Source organism: Passer montanus, unplaced genomic scaffold (assembly GCF_014805655.1).
Source record: "Passer montanus isolate IOZ18808 unplaced genomic scaffold, ASM1480565v1 scaffold105, whole genome shotgun sequence".
NCBI lineage: Eukaryota > Metazoa > Chordata > Aves > Passeriformes > Passeridae > Passer > Passer montanus.
Genome location: NW_024357059.1, coordinates 104602 through 125620, shown reverse-complemented (window position 1 = coordinate 125620; position 21019 = coordinate 104602). Strand labels below are relative to the sequence as shown.

The window sequence follows — 21019 nt, the reverse complement described above, 5'->3', positions numbered from 1 at the left end:
GATCAATGGAAAAAGATCAGTGGCAACACAGGTAAAAAGCAAAGGCCACATGGTTAATTAACACCTGTGCCTGTACCAGTTTAGCTCATCCTGCCTAAACAAAACCCATATACTGTAGAAGGGGATATAGTCTCCGTGGTGCATATGAGGAATGTTATGGAAGATAGGTTGAATAGTCCTGCCTCAAGCAAAGGAAAATCCATCCGTGGGACCTGGTGGACTTGGAGGATAGAGGGCCAGGGATACACGATGTGTTCCACAAGGGGATTTAATTTTTTGTGTAAGAACAGTCTGTAATGTTGAATTGTATAATATTTGTTGCTGAATGACACTACATACACACAGAGTATTCCATAACTACCAGGGACAACAAGTATAGCCAGTACCAGATATACTAATTGTGAGTTCCTCACGTAGCAGCCAGCTGACAGCACACCAGCCCTCCTGTCCTGGAAGGTCTAGGATGGGCAAAACCCACAGTCTTGGACTCGATGAATTTAACAGACATGTTGGAGGGACAGCCGTTGACTATGGAAATTATACCTGTGCTCGTGCATGTATACACACACACGTGTGTGTGTGTGTGTGTGTGTGTGTGTGTGTGTGTGTGTGTGTGTGTGTAACCGGAAGGTGTCAGATGGGCAAGTCACAGATGATACAGAGATGAATCATGTCCTGGTTCCAGCCAGGACAGAGTTAATTTCTGCAGTCAGGAGAGGCAGGGCTAGGAGTTGGAAGTTCTTCTAAACTGCTGCACTCTTAGCTCCAGGGGTGCGAGAAGGGGTCCCTTTCCAGGCACGGCATGGCCAGTCAGGTGTTGTCAGGGGTGGTACAGTTGTGAGCACTGGCATGAGAATTGCTCAGCTGCTGTGAGCTTTATAATTGATTCTGTAGCTGTTCATTTTCTTATTTCTTTGCTGTTTCCAGTATATTGTTCTTATCTCAGCTGGTGATCTTTACCTTTTGTCCATCCAATTCTCCTCTCCATCCCCAGCAGAGGAGGCAGAGGGAGGACGGGCAGTTGAGCATGGTTAGGAGTTTTTCAGTGGGAAAACTAAATTGCTAAATACCATTCCTAAGACTCAACAACATGTAAGTCTAAAAACAGAACTCCTGAGGGCTGAATATTCAGATAGACATATGACTTCATGTACAAGATTGTATTACTGACGCCATAGTACTTTCTAAAGGCTTAAAAATATTAAAAGTAAAACAGATGGGTTAGTCCTTGACAAAGATCAAGTATTACTTTCCTTTTAGAAGACACATGGGACCACTGTCAGAGATTGTGATATAAGGACAGCTGGGTAAAGGACCAAAAAGTGGTCTTTGAAGTCTAAGATTCATGTTTAAAACATTTTTCATATAGTAAATACTATGAATAAGATCAGAAAAACAAAGTCTTGAAGTTCAAGGATTGTAAATAGAATGAGAGAAAAATTTATTGAGTTTCTTTTTAGTTTCCTTCAGATTTAATGAACAAACAGTAGCTAAATTTGTAATCATGCCTCTGTCTTCTTTAAAAGTGTCTTTGATGATGGCCGCTGTGTTATGCAATGTCCCAGGGGAAAGTTTGAATTCAAACAGCACTGTCACTTGTGCCATCACACCTGCCTGGACTGCAGTGGAAGTGAACCTAACAAATGCACCACTTGCGGAACAGGTAAGCAAGATTTCATTTTGCCAGCTTTCCCCCCTCCCTTGGCCTTCAAATTCCTTTTTCCCTCAGCTCTTAAGGGCTAGTTGTTAGATCCAATAAAATGAGTAGTGCTTTTACTACCAATCTGTATCATAATCCTCTTGTGGCTCTGAAGTGAATTGAACTCAATTTTTTTTTAAGTAGAGGAAAACACATCTCTGTATTGTCCTTTCAAGTTCATGCATTTCCCTTGGTGTTTTTTTCAATAGGAGCTATGTTAACTGAAACTGAAACAAGAAAAAAAAACCAAACCAAACAAACAAAAAAAAAAAAAAAACCCAAAACAAAACAAAACAAAAACCCAGAAAACCTTCATAGCCTGCTTCTGGAAAAGAAAGTTCCATACATGTTTCCCCCACCCACTGCACAGGATGTGCTATACTGAAATGGAGCCAGTTTGCTCAAGCAGGTAGGGAGCCAGGCTGCTTTCCTAAGCATCTCTCTGGGAAAGGCTAAAAAATAAGTGTGGTGGGTTCCACTGGAGGAACACAGAGCAGATTGTTGAGTCCCTAGAGTAGAACAAACAGGGTTTTCAAAGAGAAGCTTATCACCAACACATATTTTTATAGATCTTACACTGAGAGGAGGGCTAATGTAGCTAATTTTGTAGAAATTCCAAAAAAAAAACCTCTTCTCCTTTGGAAATTAAGTTTTAAAAATTATTTCTTATTGTCTCTCTAATATTTGATAAGCAAAAACCTGAAGCTATTACCAGCAAGTATGTGCAACTAGTCTGAACTGTGCAACTAGTCTGAACTGTCCTTGGAAATGAGTATTTAATATGTAATTTATAATAAAGACTAATTTTTTATGAGCTGTGTTCTGAGGGTTCACAATGGATTCACAGCCTTTTCATTTCAGCTGCTACTTCCATTTCAGTCCTAATCAACAATAGCATAGACTTTATTTAGTAATAAGAATGTAAACTGCAAGGAAACACTAGTATGGCATTAATTAGTCATACTGATGATAAGACTGACTTTCTCACTTTGGGAAATGTGACTCAGTATATGAAGTTTTCAAATGGAACTTCAGGTCTAATGTGAGACCAAGTCTGTATTATTGTTCCCCAAGTCTCTCCCTTATGGAGGACAGCAAGACATATTTCTGAATTTCTGTGAATCAGGAAATTAAGATGCTGATGAGACTCGCACCCTAAGGAGGCCAGAAAATTAAAGATTTGTGCATGAAAAGTAAAATAAATAAAATTAAATTTGTTTTATGGTACATCATTATTGACTAGTAAAGCTCCTTTCTCTGCATTTTCAAAAATATATTCTGATAAGCAAATTCTTGGTCTGCAGTTAAGGCAATGAAATACACTTAACACAGTTATATATGTAATTTCTACTGTAGGGCAACTGATTAGAAATTTCCCCATGCTGCGCACGAAGTTATATGTGTTTTCACAGGCTTGACTCAGCAGGACTTGGAGGAGGAGACCTCCCAGTTCTCATGCATTAGAAAATGTTTGTGCTTTAATAGCTAGTGCTGCACATCTGCTATTTAAATTCAAATCTAGATGATTTCACTGAGTTAAGGATTACAGTTTAATCTTCTAGGGACAGATTGACTCTTTCCAAAGGTGAAGTGGGCCATTTTGCTTTACAAATAATAATTGTACGTTTGCATGTACAATGCATTACAAATACTTGTTTGTCCTCTGCAAGAGAATTCAGTGATGGAAAAATCTAGGGTTTTTTTTAATTAGATTGATGGATGTAAAGAGTAATTGTTCTCTAGCTTGACATTTTACATGCCATAAATCCCCAGGAATGTGAAAAGATCCTGAAACTTTTATACATCTCATTTGGTGTAAAATTTACTGTAAAATAAACTGTAAAATTTAGTCAGCATCTCTAGTGCAGGACTACAGACCCCAAATGCCCTCTGTGCCTGACAAATTTTTCCCATTTGTTTGCCACACAGACAGAAGAGGGGTGGAACGTTTCCTGTATCATGGGGAGTGCAGAGACAACTGTCCTCCAGGTCACTACCACTTGAAGCATACCTGTGTGCTTTGCCCTGCCCACTGTGAGATGTGCCTGAACTCCAGCCACTGCAAAAGGTGTTTCAGAGGCTACTACCTTACTCAAAATGTGTGTCAGAAGCATACTTGTAGAGAAGGTAAGCATCTTTCAGTAAGAGATAACAAATACTTTATTGAAATTGTTACAGAAAGCTGCATAAGCATATTAAAAAATGTTTTGATATACACAGTCTTCAGACTGTGGCCTGAGGTCCTCAAATTCCAGCTCTGACCCTCTTCTAGTATCATGTTCTGGTAAAGTAAGAGTGTTTTCCTCAAATTTAGTGGGTTATGCAAAAACAAATGAGAAAACAAATTTCCATGAGTCTTTCTGGTTTTTTTATTTGAATCAAGTTTATTTCCAGGAACCTTGCTGAGTGCTTCCAAATGTTGCATTATCTAGAATTAAACTGATGATTTGCAAAACACAGGTGAAGTCGAAGATCCTGACTCTGAAGACTGCATACCATGTTCAGATGGATGCCAGAACTGCAGACAGGGTAAATAATCCATCAATCAACCTCATTGTTATTCTTAAGTAGGGAAAATTCAGTTCCCCTCACTTTGTTATTAGCTTAAGTGCATGCTGATGAACAATTAGTCATTGGTGCAGGTGGCTTCTCACCAAGTAAATTACATACCATGCTATATTTATTTTTGAAATAAATTTCTAAAATTTATAGTCAGCATAAACAAAAATAATTTTCTAATAATTTAGCTATTAAAATTTGCAGAACTTTTATTTTTTCCTGTTTGAAAGCCATACTCAAAGATTTACTGACTTTCTAAAGCTATTAAACTATCAGACCCAGAATTTTCTACACCTCAAAACAGATTGCCACCCTGTCCTTTTTCTTCAAGGATATAGACATAAGAACAATCTTTAAATTTCATTCAAGAGCAATTTATTACAATAATTGCTGCTGCCCTAAAAAATTCCTTGTATACATTTCAAGGTTGGTGCAGGCTAATTCATCCATGTGCAGTTCATTTGACGTTCCTGTGAAACAGAAAAGAAAGGAAATACACTGAGTTGAAAATGCAGCCAGCAGTGCTAAATAAAAAGAGGGCTTTGGGATTCAGGTGGAATCTCAGCTTCCACATCACAAAGTGCTTGCCATGTGGCTGTTGCAGCTGCCCTACAGTTTCAGGGGGTTCTCCTCCTATCCAAATATCCAGAGAAAGTGAGACTGTTCCTAAGAAGTCAGCAAGTGCAGTGGGTGCAATCATGGGTGAACACTTATAGTCCCGTGGAAGTCTGCTAAAGAGGTGTGGCACTCTCCTCCAGGCAAGCACAGATTCTGCTTGGTCATGTTCCAGAAGTGGATGTACAAATATGGATGTACAAATATGCCCTTTCCATAAAAAAATGTATCCCTCACATTCAGAGCTGCCATCCACGGCTGGGACATTTTCTGGATTTGAGTTACCAGTTCTGCAAAACTTAGCACAGTATTGGCATGCCATTGTCTGCAATGAGCTCTAAACCATAACTGTCTGTCCAGCTCTTATTCTGGCTACACTAACTGGCATACCTAACTTACCATAAGATAATTCCCTCTTTCTGCCAGTTGTCCGATCTAGTATGTGATACCATAAAAAATTTCCTGTGATGCTGGTGACCAGCCATTCCGTGTGAGTCCAGCCAAGCCTAAGGGTTTCCTCTGTGACTACAACTGCCCCTGTCAATATTTTGAATGAAGAGATGGTTTTAACATGAATGCAACGACACTGTGGTCTCCTTTTTGTATGGTGTGTTATCCAGATTCATGGCAGCTGCCTGCTTGGCGGAGGGGAGGAGAAGTTAAGGGAGAGTTTATGTTTCAATACCTGTTTTTATTGGTGCTACCAGATGTTACTTCCCCATGCTAATAGTTTTTGTGGTTTATACAGTGATTGTGACTTCAAATTATTTGTTTTTCTTGTGAAACTGTGTAGTGGCAATCGGTGTTTTGAATTAGGTAAATATTTGATATGTATGAATAGCAACTTTTAAAAAATATAGTAATTTCAAGTGACTCAGAGGAAGATTTTCTTTGTTATGAACTTAATAGGTGTGCATAAGGAGACTGTAAGGCTGTTCATGGTCAGCTGGCATACAGGAAAAGGGGTTTCACTTTTTCCTGGGAGGATCACTCATCTCCTAAATATTAATAATCCATAACACTTATTACATATTTTCAACTACTTGCACTCAAAGTTCTGATTTAAAAGAGGGATTTTAAGAGCTTCAATGATCAAAAAAATGGATGTAGGTAAAAGAAATACTGAATTAATTTTCACTGTTGTGTAAAGTCAGAAGTATTAAAGTGCCAGAGTTTATTTACAGGCATTCCATTAAGGAAAGCCTTTGGTGCTCATGATGCATATATTACTGAGAGTCAGAGATTGGTTTACTGTTCTACTTGGAAGAGAAGAACAATAGTGGCCTAAAAGCACAGTCCCAAGCAGACTTTGCAAACTATAATGTGTTCTTGAAATAAATCAGAATCAGAACCTGTAAGCCTCAACTTAAAATAAGTCAGGTAGCTATTGCAGATACCTATATCTGTCTACATTGTATGGTAAATATTTGCTTGTATTTTTACTCTTAACATTCAGTGAGTTTTCAGGCATATCAACAACTTCATTCATACATAAGTTAAGTACAGTAATGGCTTTCTCATGTCTAATCAGAAAGATTATGTATTTAGAAATTTTCATTTAAAAACCCTTGAAGGACAAAAAACTTTCATGTCTGTCTCCCACAAGAAGTTTATTATTTTGCAAGATTTAGAGAAATTACACTGCCATAAAAATAACTTACAATACTAAAATTTCAAGGTGAGAAAATAAGGAATGTGCTACGTTTAGTTTCACATCTTCACAGTCTTTCTACAGACTCCATTTTAAAATTAAGTGGATGCTGGAGGGTCTTGCAGTCCCTTTGTCCTATCTTCCCTTTATCACAACTGAATTATTTATTCTAGAATAATTTAATCTATTCTGTAGAGAAAGTGCGGGAAAAGTTCAATACTATGAAAATTTCAGGTAAAACTGCAGTGGGGAAAAAAAGGAATGTAGTAATCATAGCAATTTGAATAAAAATTTCCATAGTTCACATACTGAAAAGTAGTTGTTCATATAAGCAACTGCAAATATACTTTGTGCATATTTATGGATCCTCAGCTGACTGAATACCATTCTCTCATAGAAAGTCATTCAGCACCTGCTCCTTCTGAAGTGCTTTAAGATTCTTCAACAAAAATTCTAAGTAAAATTAATTAACTTCTTCAGTTTATACTGAGCCCAAGGAGACTTACAGAAATTTTATTCAATTTAAATTCTAAACATTCTAAACCAGCAAAATGCAAATTATTCTCTTACTATCTACAAATTACAAAGATTATTATATTTTTCTCTTTTCTTGTCGAGAGAAGTCTAGTTTTTAGGAGGAATACATAATCATATTAAGATAACTCAATTGCCTGTTTTCCTGCTAGCTTGAAAGAGTTTTGTTCAAAAAATCATTTTCACAAGGCACCAAATAATAGCTCAAACCACCTCCTGCAGTCTCTGGCAATGTTGTGTTGCTTTGCACAGATATGATGCATATATTATAAAATTAATAAAAATTGCTTCCATCTGGCATGATGCCATATGCCAGCAGAATAGAGCAAGTCTGCATGGGCAGTCTCTCTTTTTTGACCAGTAGTGACTACATCCAGATTAAGACAGAGGTATCATACTTTTGTAATGGTTTCATACTTTGCATCCCATATCAGGCATTTCAGAGAAGAAATTAAAACCCATACAGTAAGTAACACTGCAGGTTATTCTTCACCAGGTGTGAGGATACTAAAGTAGATATTGTTTGTTTGTAAGACCTCCTGGAATCCTCAAGGAATGTAGTCAAATCTGTTTGGTTTCCTCCAAGTTTGGAGTAGGTTTTGTTTTAAGGCACCAGTGTGGCAATATATCTTCACTGTATCAACACTGAAAGTCTAAGAGCAAAGATAGGAACTCTGAGAGAGAGACTTAATCAATGACAGGTAAGTCTCTGTAGTTAAAATACAAATTATGCTTCCTTTTAAATTCAGTTAATGATTTTCTTTCTGTTTCACTTCATTAATTAAGAGGCCACTCAAATTTTAAGGATATAAAGAATCTTTAATGGTCACAGGTACCATTCTGCCTGCAGACACTGACAAGTCCCGAGATACGTTGATATGAAATTTGCCTTAGACACCGCTAATCCCCAGAAAATCTACAGTTTTGTGTACACAGTGTCCAAACAAGTGCACATTAGAGTTCATCTCCTCTCTTTGTCCTGCCCACATGCTCAGGGGTGCCCTTGGCTCTGCTCGATGCCACAGGAGCCTAAATTGTCATCCTTATGCTCAACTTCCCACGAGACCTGAAAGGCAGACTCTCACACAGGCACAAGCCAAGGCTTAAGGGCGACCTCAGTATCTATGTTTAAATTCTCTAAAGCTTCAAACACATCCTTATTTCAGCGCAAGCAAACACAAGCACAATATTTGACAAAGTGTCTAAAAAACTGGATACATCACAAGTCCACATAGCCAAGACTGTCTTTATGATACCTTATGCCTTTGGTACCTCAGCTCTTATAACCCAATTTTGGACCTGCTGAGTCTACTTTTCAGAGCAGCAATGAATGATTGCTCCCTCTGATGCAGAAAGATGGGAGCTGCAGCTCTTCATTACCTTTGACCATTAGGTTTTGATTAAATTTTAATGTTTTTTTTTTCTGGTGGGTGCCAGTAAACATCATGAAGTCTACAAAATTAAATCTAGTTTCCTCAACAAAAGCAGCTTTTGAAAGACAAAATTCTGCAGCAAAAAATATTAAGGAAGAGATTTTCTTTATGCCATTGCAGCGTTTACCTTCCACCTCTCAATATAAGTTCACTTACTCACATATTTAGATAACTTCAGGATAGCATTCAGATTTTCTCCAGACTATTAAAACCATAATGAATGTCAGACATCTTCTTCAAAGTCAAAATTTCCTTTTTAGAAAGCCTGTTGCTATAAGTCAACACCTAGAACAAGAGAAAAAAATAAGGTAAAAGCATAGATTCTGAGCCACTTATAGTAATTATTCAAAGAGAATTTCAGAGTCAATAAAATGCAAGAACATAAAAATCTCGGCTCTTATTTCTTATGTCTAAAATACAACATGGGGACTAAAGCGTTTTCTCAAATAACTTTAGCTCTCTCTCTAATCATGCAATATACATATGCCCTTTTGCACTTACATAATGATTAGACACCAAATGTGTATACCTTTGAAGGCGAAAAGTAACAAACTTCTCTGACATGCCATATCTACTGGCTTGAATATACACATTTCACAAGCAGAAATTGCCACACCAGTAACTAATAACGCTAAGTAAGAAGACACACCTAGTTCACTGAGGAGGTAAATATTTGCAGCACATGGAGCTCATGCAGATAACTCATAGGAATCAGTGGAAGAGGCTCTTCCTCTCAGAAGTGATTGTGTGAGTCAGGCATCCTCTCAATTTGCTGTGCCAATCTTCCTGACAGTGTGCTCCCAAGGAGCCACACTTTCCTGAGCCACTTCTTAATTACTTCTGGGTTCTCCTCCACTCACCTCACCCAACCTGTGAAAGTAAAACATCTTATGTTATGAATAGTTCTTAAGGGTTCCCACAGAATACCTCATCTCCATGCAGCAAAATACAATATATACCAACTTTTGATCCATCCAAATTTCTCCAGTGAGCACCATAACATGGCTTTGCAATCTTTGCACTAGGACTGTTTTCAAAGGCTAACACTGAGAGTAAAGTACTCCTCAGTAAAGTGCAGAGTGAATCACTTCTCTTTCAAAGGTGCAGAGTGAATCTCTTCTCTTTCAAAGATAGCTTACAAAAGAAATTAATGAGAAAACCCAAGGAGCCATGTCCCTGAGAATAAAGGCCTGCCAAAGAGTTATTTTGGCCCAAGTGTGGCATTTAGCCTCTTTGATCTAGCAAGGTAAATCCTGAGCCACTCTCAAAGGTCATCCAGAACCTATTCAATCTGGTTGAGGTTACAAGGTCTATGTGAAGAACACAATGCTATAAAGGCTGAAAGTGAGAATAAATAATACACAAATGATCAACAAGATCCATTATACAGAGCAGAATGGAGGAACATAGAATTTATAAGGCTGTGGGAATGGGAAGAAAAGAATTTGGAGAAGATTTAAGGATGTGTGAGGCAGTTGAAAGAGCAGAACTGTCCACAGACTCAGGCTTACAGATACAGATTTATCATTACACGATAAAAGAGTGAAAACTGCTCTGGTTCCCATAGCAACCTAAGAAAGAGAAAGGAAAACTTCATTTGTTCAATCCATTCCTGATGATGAATAGACCTTGGCTTTCAAGACAAAATTATCATAAGGATAGCTTTTTATCTCAGAGTAAATATTCCACAAGAGGTTAGTCTTGCAGAAGAGGTTTTAGATTTTCAAATAGTAAGACTTCTTTATACAAGCTTCTGCAGTGATAATATGCAATCTGTGCAGAAACAAATGCCCAGCAAGTTTTGGAACTGCTCTGTTTTTCAGTCCTGACGTTTCAGTGTATGCAGAACATTACATAGGCGCATGTTGCCTTCCCTAGAGTTGTGGGTAAAAGGGAATTTCCTGCCACACTGAAGATACAAGGAGCATGTATTGAAAAAACTTTCTTTCTTTGAGTTTTTTCTTTTTCTGATTAAAAAAAAAGATTTCCTGTGTAAAATCCAGACCTGGGAAAAATCACTGGAAAAGCTTAAGATATGAGACTGAACCTTGAGTTCTGCAAGTACAGAATATTCCAGATTTTAGTTTAAAATTCTCCATAGAAATAAGAGCATGGAAGAAAACTACTCAGATCACACCAGATCAGACCAGAAAATTCACCTAGCTCAGAAGCCACTGACCAAACATGCTTCTAAAATTACATATACAAACAAAGTGTGTATTTCTACTCCTTCAACAATTTGCAGTTCAGAAGCTTCATGAATCAAAACAGTCAAGAAACGTTAACTGCTGAATCTTCCTGCTGGAATTACTGAAGGAAATGCACATTAAAACAAATATAATCTAAACCATCTGCAGACCAGATCTTTGCAGGGAAGTTTGCTGCCTCCTTGGGGCAGAAATCAGGGACCTCACCAAAAAAATGAAGGGGTTAATAGAGCCTTTGAAATACTGATTACTATTGCTTTCACAGGAGTGCCAGTGATATTTCAACAAGAAGCTCAAGGTTAATGAAAAGAGATTTCAGGACGCTGGAAAGACTGAATGCTTTGGCCACAACAACCCCATGAACCTAGAGAGCTGGAATTGTTCAGCCTGGAGAAAAGGGTGTTCACGGGGAACTTCTGAACTGTCTACAACTGCATGAAAGGGGGGTGTAGCCAGGTGTAGGTCAACCTCTTCTCTCAGCCAGCTAGCAACAGGATGAGAAGATGTGGGTTTGTCTGCACATGGGGAGGTTTAGATTTGATACGAGGAAGAATTTCATCACAGAAATGGTGGTTACACCTAATGGACTACCCAAGGTGGTGGTAGAGTCACCATCCCTGCAAGTGTTTGTGGAAAGACTGAACATGGCATCTAGTGTTAACAGGGTGTTTGGTGAAAAGTTGGACTCACTGATCTCAGAGATCTTTTCCAAACTAATGGATTCCATGATTCCTAGATTCAGGAGATGAGGTAGTGCTCTCTTTAACTATTCCAGAAATGAAGAGCATAGTCTCTCATAATATTCTTCAGGACAAAACTTCCGGCACACAGCTGGATAAACACATCATGGCATGGGTGAGCAACTGGCTCACAGGTCAGGCATGAGGGTGATAGTGAATGGGGTGACATCAGACTGGTGCCCTGTCACCAGTGGGGTTCCACAGAGCTGCATTCTTGACCCTGTGCTCTTCAACATTGTCATAAAGGACCTGGATGCAGGACTGGAAGTGATCCTAAGCAAGTTTGTAGATGATACAAAACTGGGAAGAGCTGTTGAATTCACCAAAGGGAGGTCCTACAGAGAGACCTCAACAAATTAGATGACTGAGCAATGACCAACCATGAGAAATTCAACAAGGGAAAGTTCTGCACTGGTGCAGCCCGCCTTGACAACTGTGTGCAGTACTCAAGCTTAATGTCTTTTTTATATAAAAGACATTAAGCTATGAGAGAGCATCCAAAGGAGGGCCACAAGGATAGTGAAGGATCTAAAAGGGAGGCTTTATGAGGATCAGCTGAGTCACTTGCTTTATTCAGGCTAAAGAAGAGCAGACTGAGGGGAGACCTGGCTACAGTCTACAGCTTCTTCATGAGGAGAAGAGGAGGGTCAGACATTGACCTCTTCTCTCCTCTCTGACCAGAAAGCAGTGACAGCCCAAGATGATGAGCTGAAATTGTGTCAGGGAAGGTTTAGGTTTGATAGCAGAAAAAGGTTTCTCACCCGGAGGGTGGATGGGCTCTGGAACAGGCTCTCCAGGGAAGCACCAAGCCTGACAGAGTTCAGGAAGTGCTTGCACAACACTCTTGGGCACATGGTGTGACTCTTGAGGATGCTGCTTTGCAGGGCCAGGAGCTGCACTTAATGATCCTTCTGGCTCCCTTCCAACTCAGAATATTCTATGATTCTGTAATTGTCTTTAAAAATACATTCACCCAGGTTGTTCCATTTCTTTCCATTCTGATGCTTCTGGGATATTTGGCAAAAGGTGAAAGAAATAGTGAATAGAAGATGATAATAGAAAGAATTTTGTAAAAAATGTTCTTCACTTTTGGAATCAAATCCATAATTTTAAGAGTTTTAAAAGTTGCATAACATTTTCCTGTTGATTCAACAAATTTTTTTAATACAAAAATTAGTTTTCTGGTGGGAAAGTTTACTCAAGAGGCTTGTACTACCACCACGTCTTCCACCATTACCTCCTCTCCAAATATAGAAACAGTCTTGTCTAGCTCAGGATTTTGAAATTTAAACTGATTCGTGTGCTTTCAGAGGTGTCAAAAGTTTTTAACTTACCTTTGCAACAAATAAAGAAATAGGACAAAATTATTGTTTCAGGTAAGTTGCAGTCTCTTTTTAACAGTTCATTTGACCCAATCTGAGCCCCTGTGAAGGTTCTGCTTTTCAGATCATCACTTCCTAAGGACTTAGCTCCTTCCAGGTACCAGGTCCTGGATTACACTAATCCAGGAGGACTGGAGTCCTAGAGGACTAAAAAGCTACAGGTTACTATGAAAATACAGTCCAGGATCTGTGGAAGATTCCATGTCAAAATTAATATGAACAGAGATTCAGAGACAACAATGTTCTTTTTACAACTGTAATAATTTAGGGTAAGAAATATTAACATAAAATTGGTGTAAAAAAAGTTCTTTTTGACATTCTGGTTTTTGAAATTCTGTAAATTATTTACATAATTTCATATCTTTAATTTCAGATGATCCAAGAATCTGTATAACATGCACTCAAAATTATTACATGTAAGTATAGCTGTATATATATAGCTCTTCATGACTACACATTTTTCTGAAGCAAAAATATGCAGTTTACTACATATATCTGTGCTGTGTATGTTGTCTCATGCTTTAAATTGCTTGTGTGAGAAACAATAAATGGGAAAAAGACTTTGGAAATGTCAGAAGAATAGCTAGTTATTTGGTATTGAGACCTGTTAAAACTTATGGACAGGTGGAACCTTCACATATCAGAAGAGAGGAATATGGAACAAAAAATGTCAGAAAGTTAAACAGTGCATATGGACTTGGAACAAATTTGCTTTTAGTATGTTGTGTCTAGTTCTGGCATGTGAAGTTCATAAGACTTATAAATTTATGGAGTTTATGCAAATGAATTTAAAAATAATTTAAAACTTAAATGGAGAGAAAAGAACATTACTGTTTTTCAAAGACAGCATTTATAGATGTCTGAAAAATTGGAAGATAAAATATTGGTTATGTTGACTCTATAAACAAAGGCACTTGATTATATGTTTTTACAAGCAATCAGCTCTTTACAATCATGATGTAATAATTTTTAATGAAGCATGTATTCAGCTTTCTGCCTACCTTTGAAAAATAAAATAAAATTAATCACACTAAAGAATCCTGAGTTTAGGAAACATGACTTTGCTAGCTGAATAAACAACATAACCACAAGTACACTTTAAAGACTCATTATAGGAATAATTTCTGTTCATTATGCTAATCATGCTTTATCATTACCATTCCCAGAAACAGACAGAAAACAAACTCAATGACCTTTAAAAGAAACTTACTAATGATGTACAACTTTATCTTACAGGTATAAGCAGCATTGCTATAAATACTGTCCAGAAAATACCTACAGAGATGAAAGTTCTTGGCAGTGTAGAGATTGCCCTAGCAACTGTGATAGCTGTGACAAGGATGGGTGTGACTCGTGTGAGGAAGGATTCTATCTCTCAGGTAGGCAAAGTGCAAATAATGGCATAATACACAAGAATATTTTAGATTATTTCTTTAGAAAAATACTTTCAGTCCAAATTCTCAAATTCATAAATCTCTTCTATGGAGACAGTGGAGGCTTTTTGCAAAATCAGGCATTTGCCTTAATGTAAGGTAGGTATGTTACCCAGTAGTGTAATTTGGTTCAAAGGGTTTATATACTCAAATTTCAGTTCTTTCAAGCACAAAAAAAAAAAAAAAAATTGTACTTTATTCAGACTTTGTGAAAGGAGGTGTTTTTAACTACAGAAAGACATTTAAATGTTTCCCTACTATTTACAAGTCCTGTTTTACTTTGACTTTTAAACACTCTGAAAAAAACTCAGTCAAAACCACTAAATTCCACACCAGATGCACACAGGAGTAGGAATCTGCTAGCTTTGAAAACCAGGCAGGTCTGGTTCAGACACAGTGCCAAAAATGAATCACAGGAATTCCTGAGGTTATAGTATTTTCTTGCCCTGGCTGTTGAAAGTGCTCAGTAGTGGCACCATGATCTGTGGAAAACTCTGTGGTCACAACCAGGGTGAGCTGTGGGTCTATGATATCTTTAAATTGAAATTAGACAATACTCAAAAAGCCCTAAGTGCTACAACTTCCAGAGGTTTTGATGAGGTATGCAAAACCTTAATCTGAATCAGCTTTAGACCTGAGCTTAACTTCATATTCAACAGAAACTGGAAATCCTATAAATTTGCATATATTTAAAAATCTTAGGGGCATCTGGTCTTTAATTTTTTATTGAGACAGTTAATTGTTAAGAGTCAACCATAAAACTTTTACCCAGGCATGGACTTCCATTAGATTTGTATGTACTAATATTTAGTATATTGATTAAAGCCAAGTTAGAGGTAAATTTAAATGCAGATTTGTTTGAAATTTGTGAAGTTTCTCATATGTAACTGAACTGAATTTAGATTTCATGGTAAAAAAATAAAGACTTTTTATGGGTGCAAAATTTTTCATTTGTTCTTACATACTCTTTTTTTCTTAAACCATTTCTGCTGGACACAGAGGGATGGACAGGGGTCATTGTGCTTCCAGGCTCTGTTTCTGTTGCAGATGGCACCTGTGTGAGTGAGTGTGGAGATGGCTTCTTTGCTGATGGCATCTCTAGAGAATGTGAGCCTTGCCACAGGAGCTGTGTAACCTGTGTTGGGTACAGTTACAAGGACTGTACTGGGTGCAAACACAGTTTCCAGCTATCTCATGGGCAGTGCTTGAACCCAGGAAATTCTCTGCCAGCTGGAAAGTTCTGGAGGGGTAAGTTGAAACAGGTCTTGTAATCTTTTCTGGTTTTCTGAAGACTATTACAAAATTTAGAAAGAGTACTTGCAGATTGCTTGAAACTTCACTTTTGTAATTTTAAAAGTAAACTGACCAAACCCAAAACTGAAATTCATTTTCCTGCAAATAGTAGAACATGTCAGTACAATATAGGTATTTCTTAGCTATCTTCTCTGAATAAAGATTAAAAATATAATTGAGAAAAAAAAATAAAAATATAAAAGATGTGTAAGAGATTAAGGTACTGGGAGTTCGTTATCTAAACTACTAACTGCATTGTAGATTAGGTTTTAGATCAACTTTGTGGCTATTTGTACCCTCCAGAGAAGTCAATATTATTTGGAGAAAATAGAAAATAATATAGCGTGTAACTATTTGTGTGTGTGATATGAAAAAAATCTATCCTCTCTCTTCTTTCCTTTCTCTGTATAGATCTGCACTGCTTTCTGAGAGACCATATATATGGGCTGTAGGGCTACATTCTGACATTCTGGTCCTATGCTGGCCATTTCCACAACCTTGACAAAGTAATTACTTTTTTTTTTTTTTGGTGGTCTCATCCATAGCATGAGGGAAACAATTCTCTATTCCAAAACAGCTCCCAAAAATCCAAAAGCTGTTTGGAACAAAAATGCCTTTATTTATAGAAGTTGAGAGGACCACTGTAATAATTTTAAACATTATTTTCCTTCCTATTTATCTTCATATGAAACCTAGTACTGTCACAAATTTCTTATTTAAAAAGTTTTAAAAAGGCACATATAGACTATTTGTCATTCCCATTATGTCAATGTATAAATAACAGTTGAAAGTTTGTGCTACAAAATAAAACTGTGCCACTGGAAAAAAAGGGGACTTTCAAATTTTATAATGGGACAGTAGAAGAATCTATTATAAAGTTTAGGGATTTACAATACTAAGAGTCTTTAAGAACACATGGAATGTATCTGACAGGGATGTTTGCTGAATGGAGCAAAAGACCAGATTATTAGCTGTATTTTTGAGTCAAGTAAACATATTCTCCTTGTTCCTGTGTTTTCATTTGAATCAAACACATCCAAGAATGACAATCCTTAGATCAATATGATCTTGTATTAGAAACTAAAATACAGTAATTAATACTTTCAGAAGAAATATTGACCATTGCAATTAATTGCCTATCTGTTGAAGAAATTATATATTATAGATTATAGGAATAATCATTCTTTGCTTAAAAAAAAAATATCAGAGAGACATAAAAATAAGAATATTAATAGAAAATTGATCTCCTCCTTGCATTTCCTTGCATTTAATCCATAGAAGTAAGTTTGGGGATTTTTTTCAACTTAAGACTACATCAGTGCCATGAAAAGACCACATCTGTAGTCTGGTCTATCTATTGATTATCTCTTTTTCACACTGTTGAACATGGTGACTTCTTGTCAATTTTTTTCTTTTGAGCAGATATCTGATGCAGTTCTGCATAAATGAACATTCCTGTCCTGTGAAACTTCTTTCTCTCAGTCTTGCATATCATTCATCTTTCCTTACAGTAGTAAAAATACATCTGTCTCAGGGACATTTCAAGCTGAAAGATAAGTCTCACTCAGAGCTGTACTGGCTTGGACATTAATGACTGCTCCAAAGACACAGGATTCGTGCTGCAGCTGGTGATGGGATCCCAGGGGAAATTGGTGGTGGCTGTACAGCTCTTCTTGGACAGACCTGCAGGCATTCATTCCTTCACTGTGCCAGCTGCTGTACCGTGTAACTTTTGGAAAAGTGATACCTGAGCCTTTTTCCTCCAGGCTTCTACATAGAAGTAATCTTCAAGTCAAAATGTAATGAAGTTGCCACTGTTTATTGAAGTTACATCCTTTAGTAACTACATTTATTGAAATTTTCTGAAGTTTCCTATTCAGATACTGTAGTATCGTACAGTTCACATAAAAATAATTGTCATTGTTTAAAAACAACACAACCTGAATGGTTGATTTGTGTTTTGAATATTACTCATTAATTTCTTTTGATGATTTCATTGAAGGGGCAGATGTCAGCTGAGTCCAGATTTTCAACTGTACTGTCTATAGTGGAAATTCTTGTTGCATGCTAAAGGTCCTTAACAAAAAACATAGGATCCAGGAAGGCAGGATGAAAACACATTTAGCTCTATCAGTGCATCACACTGCTAAGGTTGTTCCTGGTTAGAGACTGCAGTGCATTTCACACCCTGATAACATTTTAATATACATGGATCATTTTAAAAGGGAAAAAAGAAAGCAAACTAAACAACCAAAACCATTCTGTGTTTCACAATCTGTCAGATTATCTAAATCTTTCTGAAAAACTGATAAAATTTAGGGAATGCAGTCACTATCATTGTCGACACAATTCTGTAGGATTAGTACAAGAATGGATAAAACAACAACCTATCTCTGCTGCTGGAAATTTACTATCAGTGAGTATTCTGGCTCTCATACCTGTACAGAAAACATCCCTACATGAAGAAAAAATGGTCCCTCTCCAGCTTATTTAAAGTATATCTGTAGTATCTGTATATTTTCACCTATTGTGTACTTCAAAGATATAAATAATATATACAGAGAAAATAGTTTTTCTTTCATACTTGAGGGCAAAATCAAAGCATTTTTCCAAGTCTTTCACCAGCTACTCTACACAAATGTATCTGGAATCTTTTATCCCACTTTACCTTTTTTTTGTTACTGTGGTTTTTTGGGTGTTTTATGTACTCTTTTATTTTATCCAGGGTTACTTTTTATTACAAAAATACAAGGACCTCCACCTCATCTATTTTCAAACTCATTTTCTAAGGGTAGCCTGTCATGCAGCATGACAGGCATGATCCAAGTAGCTTGTCCAAGCTGTAGGGGTTATTAGAATAGTTTCATAATTTTCACCAGCCCTACATAAGCAAGGCTGTTCATCAATATCAGCTTCTTACAGTGCTTCCTCAGCTTCTTCAACATACTTACCTTAGTGCAGTACCATGGTAGAACTGCCTCTGATCTCCAGTGGCCTGAATTAAAGAATCTGATTGAAACATACAGGCCAGATGATTTCTACTCCTACCATTTTGGGAGACTGAACTGGGTCTGGGGAGCTTGGTATTAAATAAAAAACTTTGTCCTTGCCATGGCAGTGAAGGTAGGAGAGCACCAAATGCATCCCCAGTACATGGTCTCCTCCAGACTATTGGAGGAAGACAACACAACTAGGAAGACAAGACAAAATTTCTGCATCTAATAGTTTACATCACCTTTAAGGATGTTACTCCTGCATTTGCTCTTTTTCTTTAGAAATATACTAATTCAGAGTTGAGGTATTAGACCTTGAATTGTGTTACAAGCAATTAAACAATTTCTCTTTGGCTCTTCCACCCACATGAATTCAGAGGGTTCCACTGCGGGGTTAGTGAGTATGTTGACACACCATGGGGAAAAAATGTGACTTTTGGGAAATGTTTTGCTAGTTACAAGGCAAATATAATTTAAAGGGCAGTATATCAGAACCTTCCATGGAGAAAACAACCCAGGGTCTGACTTCGTTTGCAAGTTGACACACTAGTCCATTTAGGTTCGGATTAAAACCATTGTGAATGTGGAATACACTTCTATTTTCTATCATGTTCAAGGTCTCACATTTTTCTTATGCAAGGATAAATTATAGACCATCCCACAAATTTTTATGAGCAAACACTCCAGCATCCAAAACACTTTATGAAAAAAATCTATTTAAATTTCTATTTACTTTGCTGGTATATTCCTGTTCAACTATATCAGGAATCCCTAAATTGTCATCTTCAGGTCTGAAATAATGCAACAGAATTATGTCTGTAACTCAGGCTTTTAAAAAGACAGGAAAAGCCAAGAAAAGGAAAAACAAAAAAACCCTAACAACTGAACTCTAGGTTTCTAGCATGAAATATCTGTTTTTTATCTCATGTACCAGATGATCGATTTAGAAGGCAGGAAACACACTAGTATAAACTTAATTTACGAAGTGAATACATGGCCCTATTTAACTGGATTAGATATTTTGAAAATTATGATGAACTCTTCGTTTTGCCATACCAGTAAAAGGCTGCACCCTTAAAACAGTCATTCCTTGGTTTAATATGCTACACTGTAATGAAAATTAAAAATGGAAAAAATAGGTATGGAAAGAGATCTGTTTCTAATGATGGAATATGTATTTTTTACATACAGATAAAGAGCATCAGTTTACTGTTACGTACCATCCCCAATAATAAGAGCAACTTCCCACAAGCACCACTAACCAACTGCATTTTCCTCTTCCTAAATAAAAAGCAAAATAAAATCAGTAAAAATGTACTGGTTGTGAGAAAACAATAATTAAGGCCATAAAATGATCTTATCTCTGCTCATATGCCTTGGCTTTTGTAGAGGTTTTCAGCTTTTTTTTAATATAAACTTTACATTTTCCAGAACAAGAGGTGAGCATGTGAAGAGGACCATACTTGTTTCCATATGAACCCATAATTTTCACCCTTAATATTTTTGACGACTCATTTAATTTTTCTCTAAAAGCAGATTGAAAAAAAGTTGGGAGTTCAAAGGAACACAACTGAATGAAAAAAAAAAAAGGAAATATGGGGATATTGTGTTAATTTGAAATAAAATTTCAATCCTATTTTCTTTAATTAATTTTGGGGTAACAGTTTACATCTTACAGTGATATTTCAAGAAAATCTACCATTGTGTCACTCATGAGGCACAACCCCAAATGAGAAAAGAGAATAAGGAAAAAATGTTTTGCAGACTTTCTGCATCCTTCCAATTTTATGATCCCTTGAATAGACTGAATGGACAAGAGCACTGTGGCAGCTTCAAAGCTGCAGTAAAATTTAGCTCAAGAAATAATGAGATTCAGTTTTTCAGGTTGTATAAAAGAATAAGAGAGACTTACCAGGGCCAAAGATGCTAATAATTCTGTCAAAGACAGAAGAATAAAGATGGTATTGACACAGATTCTGACCCAAGTTTAAATAAAGAGCTTTTGCTTCTGAAAATAAAAAAACAGATGTTGAATTAAAAAAAATACAAATTTAAGCATAAAAACAACTCAGTAAGTCTCCAAAGATCATTCATTTTGTTGAAAACACAGGTCCTTTAAGGGAAAGGAAAATCAAATCCAACAGCTTAAACCCAGTAATTTTCGACCTTTCAATTTGCAATCAGTCCAAAGACTGAGGAAGTACATGTTGCATGACCATTTCTTCAGGTGCATGAGGTTATTCTTTGGAAGGATCTTACATTTAAAGTCAAGGAAACTTACATTTAAGAAGTTTATATTATTCTAAATGTGTGCTGTATTTCAGTTTTTTTGGTAAATGAAAATCACAGTTACAAGAATAATTCATTTTACCTATCCAGAATTTCTTAAAAAATAATTTTTACAAATTTCTTCTGTCAATATTTAAATTGGGAAATTCAAATACTTATAATTGACTGGAAGCTAAATGTTGTTTCTGCTG

General features: G+C 36.8%; 2 protein-coding genes across 4 annotated transcripts in view; one reads left to right on the top strand and one right to left on the bottom strand.

Annotated features, from left to right (window-relative positions):
- The window catches only part of PCSK5 (proprotein convertase subtilisin/kexin type 5), a 223235-nt gene that overhangs the window by 185038 nt on the left and 17178 nt on the right, over positions 1–21019 (top strand). The window contains exons 22-27 of the mRNA XM_039719288.1: positions 1527–1663; positions 3629–3826; positions 4160–4228; positions 13194–13236; positions 14057–14199; positions 15301–15501. Coding sequence (XP_039575222.1) covers positions 1527–1663; positions 3629–3826; positions 4160–4228; positions 13194–13236; positions 14057–14199; positions 15301–15501 — 791 coding nt within the window. The remainder of the gene's footprint in view (positions 1–1526; positions 1664–3628; positions 3827–4159; positions 4229–13193; positions 13237–14056; positions 14200–15300; positions 15502–21019) is intronic.
- ARSK (arylsulfatase family member K) overlaps positions 4111–21019 on the bottom strand; it is a 55907-nt gene continuing 38998 nt past the window's right edge. The window contains exons 10-14 of one of the 3 annotated variants that reach the window (XR_005628675.1): positions 20452–20547; positions 19760–19820; positions 9141–9361; positions 8648–8776; positions 4111–4728 (exon numbers count right to left, since the gene is read on the bottom strand). The gene's annotated coding sequence lies outside the window, so the exon portion shown is untranslated. The remainder of the gene's footprint in view (positions 4729–8647; positions 8777–9140; positions 9362–19759; positions 19821–20451; positions 20548–21019) is intronic. The other 2 variants (XR_005628672.1, XR_005628674.1) reach the window with 2 other exon arrangements.